This window comes from Hirsutella rhossiliensis (assembly GCF_020360975.1).
Source record: "Hirsutella rhossiliensis strain HR02 chromosome Unknown scaffold00002, whole genome shotgun sequence".
In the NCBI taxonomy this organism is placed as follows: domain Eukaryota; kingdom Fungi; phylum Ascomycota; class Sordariomycetes; order Hypocreales; family Ophiocordycipitaceae; genus Hirsutella; species Hirsutella rhossiliensis.
The window spans coordinates 1,832,527-1,846,466 of record NW_025408668.1 but is presented as its reverse complement, the minus strand read 5'-3'; the positions used below and the strand labels follow the sequence as shown (position 1 = coordinate 1,846,466).

General features: G+C 61.5%; 4 protein-coding genes and 1 non-coding gene across 5 annotated transcripts; 1 reads left to right on the top strand and 4 right to left on the bottom strand.

The window, feature by feature from the left end:
* Positions 1-1,094: 1,094 nt before the first annotated feature.
* HRG_01754 (uncharacterized protein) lies at positions 1,095-2,395 on the bottom strand (the record flags this gene model as incomplete). Its single annotated transcript, XM_044860225.1, has 2 exons — positions 1,095-2,248; positions 2,359-2,395. The coding sequence occupies 2 exons, from the start codon at positions 2,393-2,395 to the stop codon at positions 1,095-1,097; spliced, it is 1,191 nt and encodes a 396-aa protein (XP_044723858.1).
* Positions 2,396-3,008: 613 nt separating this feature from the next.
* Positions 3,009-5,742, top strand: HRG_01753 (histidine kinase-, DNA gyrase b-, and HSP90-like ATPase domain-containing protein; the record flags this gene model as incomplete). The annotated part of the gene is made up of 5 exons (XM_044860224.1): positions 3,009-3,240; positions 3,295-4,247; positions 4,296-4,448; positions 4,518-5,460; positions 5,531-5,742. The coding sequence occupies 5 exons, from the start codon at positions 3,009-3,011 to the stop codon at positions 5,740-5,742; spliced, it is 2,493 nt and encodes an 830-aa protein (XP_044723857.1).
* A 545-nt stretch (positions 5,743-6,287) lies between these two features.
* On the bottom strand, positions 6,288-7,307 carry HRG_01752 (licD family domain-containing protein; the record flags this gene model as incomplete). Its single annotated transcript, XM_044860223.1, has 2 exons — positions 6,288-6,417; positions 6,475-7,307. The coding sequence occupies 2 exons, from the start codon at positions 7,305-7,307 to the stop codon at positions 6,288-6,290; spliced, it is 963 nt and encodes a 320-aa protein (XP_044723856.1).
* A 3,177-nt stretch (positions 7,308-10,484) lies between these two features.
* On the bottom strand, positions 10,485-10,556 carry HRG_12053. The gene has a single exon. It is a non-coding gene; the product is annotated as a tRNA-Asp (tRNA).
* Positions 10,557-10,956: 400 nt separating this feature from the next.
* Positions 10,957-13,560, bottom strand: HRG_01751 (striatin family domain-containing protein; the record flags this gene model as incomplete). The annotated part of the gene is made up of 3 exons (XM_044860222.1): positions 10,957-11,216; positions 11,283-13,130; positions 13,188-13,560. The coding sequence occupies 3 exons, from the start codon at positions 13,558-13,560 to the stop codon at positions 10,957-10,959; spliced, it is 2,481 nt and encodes an 826-aa protein (XP_044723855.1).
* Between the last annotated feature and the right edge of the window lie 380 nt (positions 13,561-13,940).

The following is a 13,940-nucleotide window of genomic DNA, read 5'->3' as shown; positions in this document are numbered from 1 at the left end:
CACCCGACCGCGCTTTTGCTGCGGGGTCCATCGTGACCCTAACAGCACAGAGGAAGACCTTAGGAGAGTTCATATTCCTCTGCGAAGCCGGTCTCGACAACATGTCCACTCGGACCTCATGGCTCTCTTCGGAACCAAGGAGCTATGGGTATTGGAAGGCCCGCCCTTCTAAACAACGGTGGCCGGTTGCGGAGGTTTTTCTCCCTGAGGGCAAGCTGCAAAGCCAGCCTCTGATCCCCTCCAAGAGTTTTTCCCTGCCGCCGCTCCCCAGTCATTTCCACGGCTTGGTTACTGGAGCGTGGACTGCGGCAGCAGTTTTGGCTGCGAGCGAGAGAATTCTGACCGGACAAAACCAAGGGTTGACCAATTCTTTGTGGCTGCGACCACCCGACACTTTGCCTTGACATCCCGCTGACGGGTACGAGGCTTGACACGAGCGCCATCGAGCCGATGAAATGCTGGATAGGGACAGAAGGGGTTGTTCACGGGTAGCGAACTACGAGCGCTGGGTGCATTTAGATGGACAGTGGTTTTTTCGAGGGAACTCATTCGGGACACTTCTCTGTAACTAGCTCAGCACGTCCTGTGCTCCCTCGCGGAGACCTGAGCGGCCTGAGCCGCTGGACGCAAAATACACAACAACAACAACAACAAGTTTTCCCAGTGACCTTGTTTTGCCTTAGACTGCCTAATATTTCAATGGCGCCTTTTGATCGTAGAGACGTAGTATGTGATTCTTTGTTTCGAGGGACATGGTAGCAAGAAATTTGACTGGAGTAAACAGTCCCGCCTCCGTCATCTTCAAGCCCACAAACTTCTTGCCCATCTGACTCGAAGATGGGCTCCATCGTCCGCTGCGACTGCAAAGCAGAGTAAGCATGGCGGCGCGCAAACACATGACAAGCAGAAAGGTCAAAGAAATAATCGAACCTATGTTTACCATAGCGTCGGCCTAAGGGTATCTCGTACACCGCTTCATTATTCCTCCCACTCCCATCTGCTAGTCCAACTTACAAAAAGCAATTCTCATCGACGCTGGATACCTCGGTAGGGATTCTTCATGACAATTTCGTTACTCGTGAGCCGCCCCGGCGCTATTCCTCTCTCTGGGCCGCCGCCCGGCTCGCCTCCTTGTCCTCGGCCGCAGCCTTCTCGCCGGGCACCTCTCTAGGGCTGGCCAGGGGGCTCATGGCTACCGCGTTGCTCCCGCTGACGCTGTCGGGCCTCCCCTGGCCCAGCAGGCCGCTCCGGACGCTTGCCCCGTCGCCCTGCTTAGCATAGAGGCTGTTACGCTCGCTAGCCAGGGTCGGCGCCACGCCTGCCGTCGAGTAGATGCTGTTGCGCTCAGCACCGAGGCGCGAGCCGGCGCCGTGGATCCCGGGCGTCGCGGGGTTGCCCGGTGACTCGATGTTGCCACTCAGGACGCTGAGAGGGAGGCTTTCGCGGCTACCGCCCCATAGAGACGACGGCGCCAGTGCGCGGACCGAAGCGTCCGTGTCCATGGAACGGCGACGACGCCGCTTGCTCGACGAGGCGAGCGTCAGGATGGAGGCATTGTCCGTCAGGATGTTGTTGGCGGTCGCCGCGGTATACGTCGTCGGGTGGCCCGTGGGCGCAAGGTGAGCCGGGATCGCAGACGCGGGAGACGTCGTCGGGAACGGTTGGCTAAAGTGAATCGACTGCGTGTTAGCTTGCGACGGCGCAGGCATGTGGTTTGCGTGCGGAGCCATTGACTGAATTGTCGTCAGCGTCGTCGTCAGCGACCGGACCGACGGCGCCGGGCTCGAAAATGTGCTGTCGCCGCCTCTCCTCGATTCCATGCCTCCGCCAACAGTACGGCTCGTGCCCGCGAGAGAGCTGGCCCCGTGGCTGGGCGCAATAATGGACCGCTGCCCCTCATTCTCCGTCGACACGGTGCCGGCCATGCTCCTCCCCCCGGCCGTCGGTGGCGCACGCCCGTCGGCTGAGTACCGCGTGGCGTCTGTCGAGACGTTGCTGGCGGATGGCGCCGTAGCGAAGGAGGCGGAGCTTGCGCCGTCGACATTGCTGCGGCCGTTGCCGTTTGTCGTGTTGCCATGATTGGCATGATTGGCGCTGACGTGGCCTGACTGGGGATACGGGTTGTTCAGCTTGGACCCCCTCCTCATCTTGATGTGTCGTTTCGGGCGCTCCCCGTCTGAAGAAGATTTAAAGTTGGTGAGCCTCTTGACCCATGTCGAAAATGGCCTTCGTCGATGCGCCTGCCGGTCTGGACGGGAGTTAGCTTCCATGCCGTCATGTGCGGAAGTGCTCGCAGCAAGGGCTGCGTAGTGCTCAGGCACCGCGTGCAGCAAGGTTTTGGAGGAACGTGGAACTCACCAAGCGGCGGCTCCTGGACGGTGTCTGTTGTCGTCATGAGGACAGCTATCGCAGCTTGGAATGATGGAGGACGGGCGTGCTGGCAGAGTAGGTGCTTCGCCGCGAGGATGGCTGAAAAAGAAAGAGTGCAATGGAGACTGGGGAAGCGGGGTCGGGAAAGGAGCGGACAAGGCAGCCAGGCGTTCAGGCTCTCGGATGGCACAGGTTGGTGGTGGTGGTGGTTTGGCAGTTGGATTGGCGGCAACGGACGGGCTGATGCTGATCTGGACTCCCTGAACAGTATCACGTGATGCACCTACAACACCCGCGCCTCACCCGGTCGCCGACGCGGCAGGAAAGAGTCGGAAGCTGCGGAGGAGAAGTGCCATGGTCGACGGAACGAGTTTGCCTGGGATGCGGACGGGATTTGGTTTTGGCACGCCGTGATCCGATTCGACTGCATGGTATCAAAGGCCCAACTAGCCCGCCTGTTGGATGGCGGGCACCCATTGGCTCCAGCACCTGCCCACTGTGGGTGCCGCCCCAACAGCCCTGCGGGCCTCCTCGGGTCGGCGCTTGCTAGACCCCGAAGGGTACGTCATCACCGCCAACGTCGTCCCCGCCGCCAGCCACGCCCAACAATTGCCGCACACGATGAGCCGGCGCTTGTCATGTCCATCAGGCAGCTCCCAGAGGACGTGGCCGCGAAGATCAGGTCCTCGGCCGCCATCACCTCGCTGAACCACGTTGTCTCGGGCTTGCTGAAGAATTCGCTCGACGCCGGCGCCAACAAGATCCACGTCCGCCTCGACTACGCCCGGGGCAACTGCATCGTTGAAGACGATGGGCTGGGGATAGAGCCACGCGAGTTCAGACCCGATGGGGGCCTGGGGAAATGTCACCGTTAGCAGGCTCCAGCATCTGAACTCGAGGGCGTCGAGCTGACTAGAGCCTCAGATACGTCCAGGTGTCCCCCAAGCCCGCGTTTCCATGGCTGCCGCGGTGACTTTCTCGTGTCCGTAGCAAACCTGTCGTTGCTCTCGGTCACTTCTCACCACCACCGCCACCTGTCTCAGAGCTTCCTCTCGATACACAACTCCAAAGTACTCACCAGACAGCTGCCTGCATCTCCTGAGCAGAGGCTGGAGACCTTTAGCCATGGCACCCGCGTATCTGTCCATGCCTTGTTCGGCTCCATGCCCGTCAGAGTCAAGCATCAAGCTACTGTCTTCTCTGGACGCTCCGGCGTCGACAAGCAATGGGGACTTCTTGCCCGGGAGATGGTCGCCTTGCTTCTCGCTTGGCCATCAGAGGTGTCCGTCTCCCTGACCGAAACCGCGGCTCGCCTAGAACTGCGCCTAAAGTCCACGGCAAACATCGACATTCTCCTACGCACCTCGAGACTCTTTACCCAGGCGTCTTTGGCCGACTCGGACGATGCCAACTCCTGGAGATCAGTTTCGGCTTCAGCCCGCCACATTCGCATCAAGGGCTGTATTTCAACGACCCCGGCAGCGACACGCCGCTCGCAGACGATGAGTCTCGGGATCCAACCCATCTTGAACAACCAAGACAACAATGCCCTCTACGAAGCAGTCAACGACGTCTTTAGAACCTCGAGTTTCGGCGTCGTCGAGGATGACGGGGTGGATGCTCCAAGACACTCAGGGTTCAGTGCCAAGCCACGGAAAGGCCTCGAGCGGTGGCCCATGTTCTACCTGCAGATTACACTGCCCAGCGCCGACATGATTGCCGTCGACGACATTCTCAACGACTCTCACAAAACCTTGGGAAATATCTTAGACCTGCTAAGAGCAGTGAGCTACGAGTTCCTGAAGAAACAAAGTCTGCGCCCCCGCGCGATCGTCAGGTCGACAGAAGTGGCGGGACTCTCGGCATCAAGGCCGCCGGTAGGCCACGCGGAATCGTCCATGAGGCGCTCTCACTTCTCAACGGAGCCCAAGGTAGTCAGGCCCACTGCGCAAAGTCCGCTCACCAATTCGGAAACTCGATCTGGGAGTCCCTTTAACGATTGGAATCGCGTAAAGGTTGGATGGGCAGCGCCGCGATCAAAGGAGCGAGGCGTCGCAGGGGGCCAGAAGCGCCGACTGGTGGAGCTTCAGACGGACAAACGCCGCCTGATTGGCGAGGGCGGAAAACTGCTTAGCATGCCTTTCCAGGATACCGCGACGCTCGAAAGAGAGGCAAAGCAGAATGACGTACCCCGGCCTGGTCCTATGAGCGAGGCAGAGGAGGAGAGCTCCCAACTCTTCTCAAACACGAACGGCCAGCTTCCGGACGACTCCACCACAAGGCGGCAGCGCAAAAAAGTTCGGGCCCTTGAAAACAGGACCAAACCCCAGCCCAGCAAGTGGCTCCAGGGAGTTCTACAATCCTGGGAGAACCCCGTGTTTGAGGCGGCACAGAAGGCCATTCCCAGTCTTTACGAAACCGGACCCACCGCGGATGCTGCTCATGCATGCCGCGGAAAGGGACATGTCAGATTCGATACGGGGTCGATGAGCCTTGCCGGACGCCTATCTAGATCGGCGCTGGGTGATGCCCAAGTCATCGCACAGGTCGATCGCAAATTCATTCTCGTCAGGCTGCCATTGGAGTCTGCCTTGAAGACGGACCAGGGCCTCTCGTCTGCGGGCCTGGTCATGATAGACCAGCATGCCGCCGACGAGCGATGCCGGTTAGAGGAATTGCTGGAAGACTACTTTGAAGATCAGCATAACACGGGTCGTGTCCAACCCGTCGTCGAGGCTCTGGACCGGCCCGTGGTGTTTGAGGCGTCTGGACGAGAGGGGGAGCTGCTCCAACAATACGGAGAGCACTTTGAGGCCTGGGGGGTCATGTACAAGGTCCAAAGAGGACCGCGGATAGGCTCGGCCTGTCAAGTCCAGGTCACTGGCCTCCCGCCCAGCATCCTCGAGAGGTGCCGCAGTGAGCCCCGTGTGCTCATCGACCTTGTGCGCAAGGAGGCGTGGGCGCTCGCCGATGACAAGGTCGTCTCTCGGCCGCGAGGTGTGTGCCACGGCACGGACAAGTCGTGGACGTCGAGGTTCCGCGGCTGCCCGTCTGGCATCCTCAAGCTCCTCTACTCCCGATCATGTCGCAGTAAGCATGCCGTTTCGAGGATGGCCTCATCTATGCTGAATCCGCTGACGACTATTCTCCCCTCGCACAGGCGCCATCATGTTCAACGACGAGCTATCGCGGGACGAGTGCGCACGACTGGTGCTAAGACTGTCCCGCTGCGCGTTCCCGTTTCAGTGCGCGCACGGGCGGCCCAGCATGGTGCCACTTGCCGATTTGGGGTCGGGAGCCGGGCGCATCTGGCGCGACGGGCCGTCGGTTGGAGTACAGGGGTGGAAGAGATGGATGGAGGACGATGGCTGAGAGGCGAGTTCCTGTCACTGCATGCGCTTGGCGACTCGGCCGGCCGGCCCATGATGGGTAGGTAATGAGATATCACGCGAGTGATGCCTAGTTTGATACATTTTGCACACAGGCTGATGAGATCTGCAGCTCATCCAAGCCGAGATGATGTTGTCACTTGTTAAGTCTACCCGTCATGCCGTGCCATATGTACACCAAGAGAGGTAAACCAGAAGACTCAAGACATGAAGCGACTGCAGAAGGGCATGGGTACGTCGTCGCTCCACGAGGAATTGGATGAATTATTCCGATTCCAGCTTGCCAACTCGACCCAAGCAAGGGTGATGGCATGGGCTGGGAATCAGCTGATAGGCCGCGAGGCCCTGTTTCTGCGACTGAGGCCGAAAATGCAACCTTATATATAAAAACACGCCTCGGGAGACGGGAGGGTCTCGAGAGACGGAAAACAACGCCAGGCTATGCTGTTTGGTACTCGATGCTGAGGATTCCGAGAGATGTGGTCGTGAGGGCGTTAGGAGATGGAGCATGGCGACAAGAGTGGATCGTCAGGGAGCGGGCAGGCGGCCGTCGCGAACCATCTGCAGCCTTTTGCGCTCCCTCGCCTCGCTCTGGCGCTTCTCCTTCTCCTCGGGGGTCATGATGACCCATTCCTTGGTGGCGCGGTCCCAGCGGTGGCTGCAACAGACGCGTCAGCATCCCGCGACTCAGTTTCATGTCTCGACGGCGACTCACCCGGCGTGCTCCTCGGTGACGAGGCTCTTTGGCCCGTACTCGACCGACAGGATCTTCTCGAAGCTGTAGGGGATGCGGGCGCGGGCGCCCTCGAAGTCGGTGAGGCGCATGGGCCACAGGTCCTGGCTGGCATAGCGGTGGGCGTTCTTGCAGCTCCAGTAGCCGGGGAGGGCGGGGTCGCGCTCGCGGAGGCCGGTGATGTCGATGAACATGCCGTTTGCCATGTCGATCCAGCGGGCGTCGATGATGTTCATGCCGTCGCCGCGGGTGACGTCGACGTGGTGCGGGTTGACGTCGAGCAGATACGTCTTGGCCGGGGCGTGGGCGTCGGCGCGATAGGGGTGCTCGGTGCGGTTGAGGTGGTCGGCCAGCCACTGCAGGGTGTCGTTGGAGACCTGGACGTCGAGGTCGTAGTCCCACGGCATGACGCGGCCGTTCCACCACCAGCCGAGCAGGGTGCCGTGGGCGAGCCACGTCTCGACGCCGTGGGCGTGCATGGTGGCGAGGTAGCTGCGGACGAGGTCGCGCAGGACGACGCGGTGCTCGGCATACTCGACCTCGCGCTGGAAGTAGCGCTGGTCGTAGTGGCCGCGCGACAGGCTGCCGCCGGGCTCGTGGAAGTACTTTGGCGTCAGGGGCGTGTGCCCGGGCTCGTCTCTGGCGACGACGGTGCTGCCGCTGCCGCTGCCGCTGCCGCTTGCGTCGGCGTCGTACGGGCTTCGCGGGGCCAGCGACGGCTTGTCGTCGAGGGCGGCGGCGGCGGCTCGGCCGGGTGCGGCGGCGGCGGTCATGGCGGCCAGCCCGGCCACGAGCAGGGTTCTGAGAGAAGGCATCGCGAGCTGCCGAAGGGCCGCCGGGGACCCGAGCAGGGGGCGGGCGAGCAGCAGGTGTCAAGGGGTGTAGGCGTTGAGCGTGGCGAGAGGAACAATGGCAGGCGTTACCAAGACCGGGCGAGAGAGAGCAGAGGCCCGTTGTTGGTGCAAGGAGGAAGCTATGACATGCAAAAGGAATGCACAGATGGAAAGTGTGTGTGTGTGAATCAAGGCGGCGGCGGCTCAATGGCCCGGCAACGGCACATACATGGAGGAGGAGGAAGAAGAGGCACGAGCAGAGCAGTATAGCAGGAGGAGACACGAGAGAGAGAGAGAGGGGGAGAGGCCGAGGTCAAGCACGATGTTGGAGGAGGAGCAGGAGGAGCAGGAGGAGCAAACAAAAGCACGGGCGCGGCATCTTTGAATGGAGCAGCCAAGTTAACTAACAAGTCGGGGGGGGGGGGGGTAAAAGGAAAGGGGGAGAGCGAGAGCTGAGACTGTCGTCATGCCAAGCAAGCAAGCAAGCAAGCAAGCAAGCCGCAAGAAGTAGCGCTGGGGTGGAGGAGGAGAGGGGGGAGGCGTGGCTCGTGCGTTTTCTTTTCCCTCTTTTAGCCTCCTCTACGCGTCCTTGCCCCTTAATTGGCTTTTCTGGCTTCCTGACGCCAGTGCCGAGAGGATATCGAGGCGCGTTGGGGGGGTGAATCATGGACCGCAAGGGGCCGGGTGGTGAGGAATGCCGGGCCCTCGTCGTCGTGTTATTTTCTTCTGCGTCTTCTTCACAAAGTCTCATGCACAGAGGTAGCGTGGGCGACAAACAGGGGAAATCAGCCAGGGAGGGAGGAGGAAAAAAAAAACTACTTGCACGCCCAATCTTCCAAGACGTGGGCAGTCTGCGGCACGAACCCTGGCCCTCTTCTCTGTGTGACGGCCCCCCCCCCTCCCTTTCCCTATGGTACAGTACTGTAGGTGAATGAGCCGATTGCCACAGAACCAAGGGGAAAGGAAGCTAAAAAAAGAGGGCAAGGGGGAAAAAGAAAGCCGAGCAAAGGAGATGGAGCCCACGAGGTATGCATGCATGCATGCACGAACGCACACATGCAGGCCGGAAAAGAAAACGGAGCGCGGCGGTAGTGCGCACGCCTGAGAAAAGAAAGGGCTTGACTGAGGGGGCAGGAGGAGGAGGTTAAGCCAGGTAGGTATTAGGTATGCACCGTATGCTCCTTTTTTTTGGGGGGGCGATTGTTGGTGCGAAATGGGACTTGTGCGTTGCGTGCGTGCGTATAATAAATAATACCCAGGCTACGGAATACCCAGGCTACGGATGCGGATTCCTGAGTGCGGCTCCGGCCGGGCTGGTCGGTGTCGTTCGCGGGTGTCAAGCAAGATCGGCGGCCGGGGAAGACAAGCTGGGCAGCGGAGTCGTTTCTTGGCTTGTCTTGGGAGTTAGTGCCCGATGCGCCAGCTGTTGCTTGCCAAGACGCCGGGGGGGGACAATAGTGCGGGACGGCGCCCTGTTGCCACCCGGCTGTGGCGGCCAATGGCGCGCCGGACATGCGCGCTGGACATGCGACCTCTCGCCTATCCCGGCACCTCGTGTCGTCATCGAGGCGGCAGGTGCCTATCCGATGATACCTGGAAGCAATCTTGCATCTGTATTGTCATGATGGGGTGCAGATGCGGCCACAGTGCGGCCTGTGCACTGTACGGCCGTGGTACAGTCCGGTACAGTACAGAGTAGTTGGTGCAGAGCCGAATTGAAACCCAACACGCCTGCCAAGCCGGCCGGTCCGTTTTCGCTGCATCCTCCTCCCTCCATTCATTTCATCCATTCATCCATTCGCCTTCTTCCATTCCCTGATTCACACGTCCACACCGCCGTGGTCTACCGTGCCAAGCAACATGCACTAGGTACTGTAAAAAGCACCACACTCCGCTCCCACCGAGTACTTGTGTACTGCACTGTACTGCATATACATTGCACTGTAGAGACTGACTAAGATACAGTACCTCCTACCTACCAAGGTAGGTACGTTCTAGTAGAGAGAGACAGCTCTTCCCCCCCCCCAAACCCCCGCGGCCACTACCAACACAGCTGGCGATACGCGCGCGCTTCTCCTCTTGTCCGCGCACATGCAAGTCTCTCCTCGGCCCTACTCACCCGCCACTCACCGCCGCCGGCCAGCCACCCTCTGCTCTGCTCCGGCTGCCTCGCACCTTATTAGCACCAGCCACCTCATGGTCGAGTTTGCCGATACGGGAGGAGGGCGGCCCTATGCGCTTTCCACCTACTGTACTACTTACTCACACATGGTCATGGAGGAGCCTGTTACCCGCAACCTGACTGTATCGACTCGCCTCCCTCCCCCCTTGGAACAATCGTCACTCTACATACCCCGTGCAACATGGAAACTCCGCAGTGGTGCGAACCCGCGGCCCCTCGTGGCACAATGAGCATCGACAATAACCCCCAGCTGTCAACGGCTATGGAACGGAAATGGTTCCCGCGCCGCCCCCTTTGGGCACCTGATCGCCAAGAGTCAAACCCGCAGTCGCGTCTCGCACAATGCCGCCGCGCAACGCGCATACGCAGCTCCTCTCCTCTTCCGGCATAGCTCCCCCGTCGCTCGAGGTATTGTGCAGTACCGTACTGTACATAATTAGAGCATGTACTGTAGATAGGTAGATAGATACCGGGACCAGGGACAATGATTGACACACGTCAGCTTCCGCGCTCCCGTACTGTGTGTGGGAAAGGGGGAGGAGGCGGGGGGGCGGGTCCAGTAGTCTATGCGCACCTTTTTATAAAACAAAAAGAGTGCCGGTTCACCTCATCTGTTCGGATGAGACGGCACCCGCGGCGCCGGACTGCCGGTGTGGCTTGCAAGCACGGCAACACGGCGCCCCAGCACCTTCGGCCCTGCTCGTGGGCCAACAGGCGGCCGCAAAGCTTGATCCGACGAAGCTGCGAATGTGCATCTGAGCACAATACTAATGGTTCCATCCGTTATTGGCTACGTGTCGCGTGTCTATCTACGCACATCACCGAGGGTCCAAGACACCATCTTCGCCGGTCCTCCGTACAAAGGGAGCTTGAGCCACCAAGGGGCGGCAAAGAGTATTCTGAACGGACACATCAATGAGCACCGGAGCACGTTCATAAATAAGGGCAAATGGCAAAAATGTATCCGGGTGGCGGATCTCTCCCGCCGGGAATTGAACCCGGGTCTCAAGCGTGACAAGCTTGCATACTGACCACTATACTACGGAAGATGTATGACTGTTAACAGTCATCGTAGCTCAACTTACAGAAGCGGTGCCCTATTCATGTATATATACCCTTGAGTGAAGTGCCGCCGGTTCTTCCATGGTCGTATCCTAACCAACTCGTTGAAACCCGGCGACCCATACTTGGTTGAGGGTCCGCCCCATGGCCCGGAAACCTCAGTCCTCCAGTCGCACTGCACCGTCGTACAACAACAGACACATCTAGAGTCGCGTCACAGCACACGTCCGTCAAGTCAACAACATTTGCGCCGGGTATCGACGTAGCAGCGCGGCAGACCGGCCTCGACACATACTATCACACAGCTGCTGGTCATACAGCCCGGATCATTACCTCGCCAAGCAACCAGCAAGCCCCTTCCCCTCATCCCTTCCCGCCATCGGTGCGTCATCGTGCAAACACCTTGACCAACCCGTCCCCCCCGCCGCTCACCACCCACTTGCCGTCCTGGCTCCAGACGCACGAGCACACGCCCTCGCCCCGCATGACCCGATGGCTGGTAATCTCCTGCGTGCAAGAACGCTTCTCCAGGCTCCAGAACCGGAGCGACGCGTCGTGGCCCGCGCTCAAGAGCTCGCGCCCGTCCGGGCTGAGCGACAGGCTCGAGATGGCGTCGGGGTGGGCCAGCATGTTGTACGTACATTGCCCTGCCACGCGCCTTCCGAGTTAGATGACGGCCAACCAAGGGGAAAAGACTCAGGCCCTCGACTTACCGCTGTTGGCGTCGAAGAATCGCACAAACCGATCCTCGTGCCCCGAGATGATGGTCCCTTCGACGCCCGACCCTGCCATCGACCGGCCCCCGGTCGGTCCCCCGCCGCTCGCCTCGTCCTCCCCGCCCATGCTGCTGTTGCCGTGATGCTGCCCGCCCTGGTCCAGGCCACTCGTCGTGGCCACGACGGCGTTGACGCTCGTCTTCATGGACCCGTCGTACGTCTCCATGCTGTCCATCTGCCCGACCGGCTCTCCGCTTCTCGTGTCGTAGACGACCACGGCCGCGTCCGAGTAAGCGACCACGTAGGACTCGCCTAGCCCCCCCAGGGACGTGATGCACGTCGGGCTAGCCTTGGAGCCGTCCGCGCGCGAAATGACGTGCACCAGCGTGTGGTGGAAGGGAGAGCTAGACGCAATGGTCGGCTGAGGGGAGTTGGAGAAGCCGCTTCCGGAGCTCATCGAGTTGCCGCGAACCCGCCCGCCGCGGCCCGTCATGTTCCGGTTGGTCCCGGGCTGCGGCGAGCTCATCTGAGGCGGGGCGCTGACGGACCAGAGCCGCACGGTGCCGTCGGCAGCGCCCGACACCAGCAGGATCCGATCCGTGCTGCCGTAGGGGCTGGAGCTGCCAAACACGGCCCCCAGAGTCGTGGGGAGGACGCAGAGAGCCCAGACAGCGTCCGTGTGGCCCTCTAGCGTGGCCTTGGGGTCAACCCGCCCGCGTTCCCACACCTGTATTGTCGCGTCCTGGCCGCCCGAGAAGATCCAGCCATCGCCCTGCGCCCGCCCGCCCGTGGAAAAGCTGGGAGACGGCGACCACGATGTCAGCGACAGGACGGAGCCCGAGTGGCCGCGATGAGTAAAGTTGGCAATGACGTCGAGGTCCGAGGCCGCATTGCCCAGAGACCCTGCATGGCTGTCGAGCCGGGGAATGTGGAAGCGCTTGATCATGCCGTCGTCGCCCGCCGTGCAAATCTCGGGCTCTCCCGGGCTGCCGCCTCCGGAGAAGATGACTGTGCGCACCGTGTCGAGATGGCCCCGCAGACCGAACCGAAGCTTAAAGTGGCCGCCCTCGACCCTCTGGTTGGCACTCATCGCTAGCTCATGTTCCCCGCTACGCCGCCTCGACATGGAGCTCTTCCTCCGGTGGCCGCTGGGCACCCGACTATTCGGCGACTTGGGCAGGTACTCGGCGTTTGGAAACACGTCCGTGTCCGGCCGGTTGGGTGCCGAGGCCAGCGGGTGCTGTTGAGACGGCCCGTGGTCGGCGAATGCGCCTTCTGGGAACTCCCAGCCGTCGGGCTCCGGGCCTGCAGGCGGCCGGTCCCGCATCTCAGCCGTCTGTTCCACGCCCGCCAGGGACTCGGCCGCGTGGTTGGGCCCCGGCATGCCCTCATCGACGGCGCGCGTCGTGACCGCCACCGGCCCCGACCAGTCGTTGGAGCTTGCATAGACGGGAGGCTGGGGCTCGCCGGCCGAGCGGACCATGGGCTGTGAGTGAAAGTCAGGCGGGGCTTGGGAAAAGGCCGAAGGCGGTGGCTGCATCGGCGGGCCGGCGTTGGAGGCCTGGTGTTGCCTGGCGTTGATGGACTTGATGTCGGCGGCGTGGGTGGGCGCCGCTCGCTGGTGTTGATACTGCCGATCCATGTGCTGCGGGCCGGGCATGCCAAAGGCCTCGACGTCGCGCAGGTCCTCCATCATGGGTAGCGGCGGAGAGTCGCGCGGCGGCTGCGGGTTGGCGGGCGTCACCATGAGATAGGTGAACTCGGCCTGGCACTGGTCGAGAAAAGACTTGAGCTCGTTGCGCTGGGCGTCGTCGTCGGCGGGCTTGCCTGGCTTGTCCGAGGACACTGGGGACGCCAAGTCAGCATCTCGGCGGCGGGCATGGTGATGGAGGGCCAGCTGACTTTGGAGCCTCTCGTGAATCCTGGCGGCGCGGTCATCCTTGGCGCCGTCTGGTGTCGGGGCGCCCTTGAGGTGGGCGGCCTGGTCCTTGACCTTGCGCTCCAGGATGGAGACGTATTTCTTGAGGGCCTTTTGGGTGGCGTCGGCCCTTCGGGCCTGGCCCTCGAGGCTTGCTATCCTCCCCCTCATCTCCTGGCGCTCAATCTCCCAGGCGTTTCGGTCGCGCTCGTGGCGGTGCCATTCCGTCTGCAGAAAGCGCATGACGCCCTGGAGGGTGTACTCGGTGGCCTGGGGCTGGTTGGTGCCGTTACCGTGGACGCCCATGCCCATGCCCATGTCCATGCCCCCCATGCCGCTGGCAGCATTTGGGCCCATCGCGGCGCGCCTCGATCGCTGGGGACGAGGTCATGGAGAGGCCACGCCGGCGAGGAGGGAGCTCCCGAGGGGCGGCGACGCGGGCCTCGGCTGATGGACAAGGTGCGAGATGCTGAAAGGGGGGGCTCTGTGAGCGACGCGACGGGTATTCGTAGAGGGCCTCGGTGTCCGACTCGGCGGGAGCTTGTGTGTTGAGATGTTGTGTGCTGTGTGCACTGCGGCTGCGGGTGCCGTTGCAGCAATTGTGGGCCAATCAGGACGCGGGCCGTTTCCCTGAGGCTGTCAGGCATCAAACACCCCCCTGGGCAATGTTTACAGGTGTCAAGAACGCTAGCAGCCTCGGCGCTACAGTGGGCTACGGTGGGCTACAGTGGGCTACG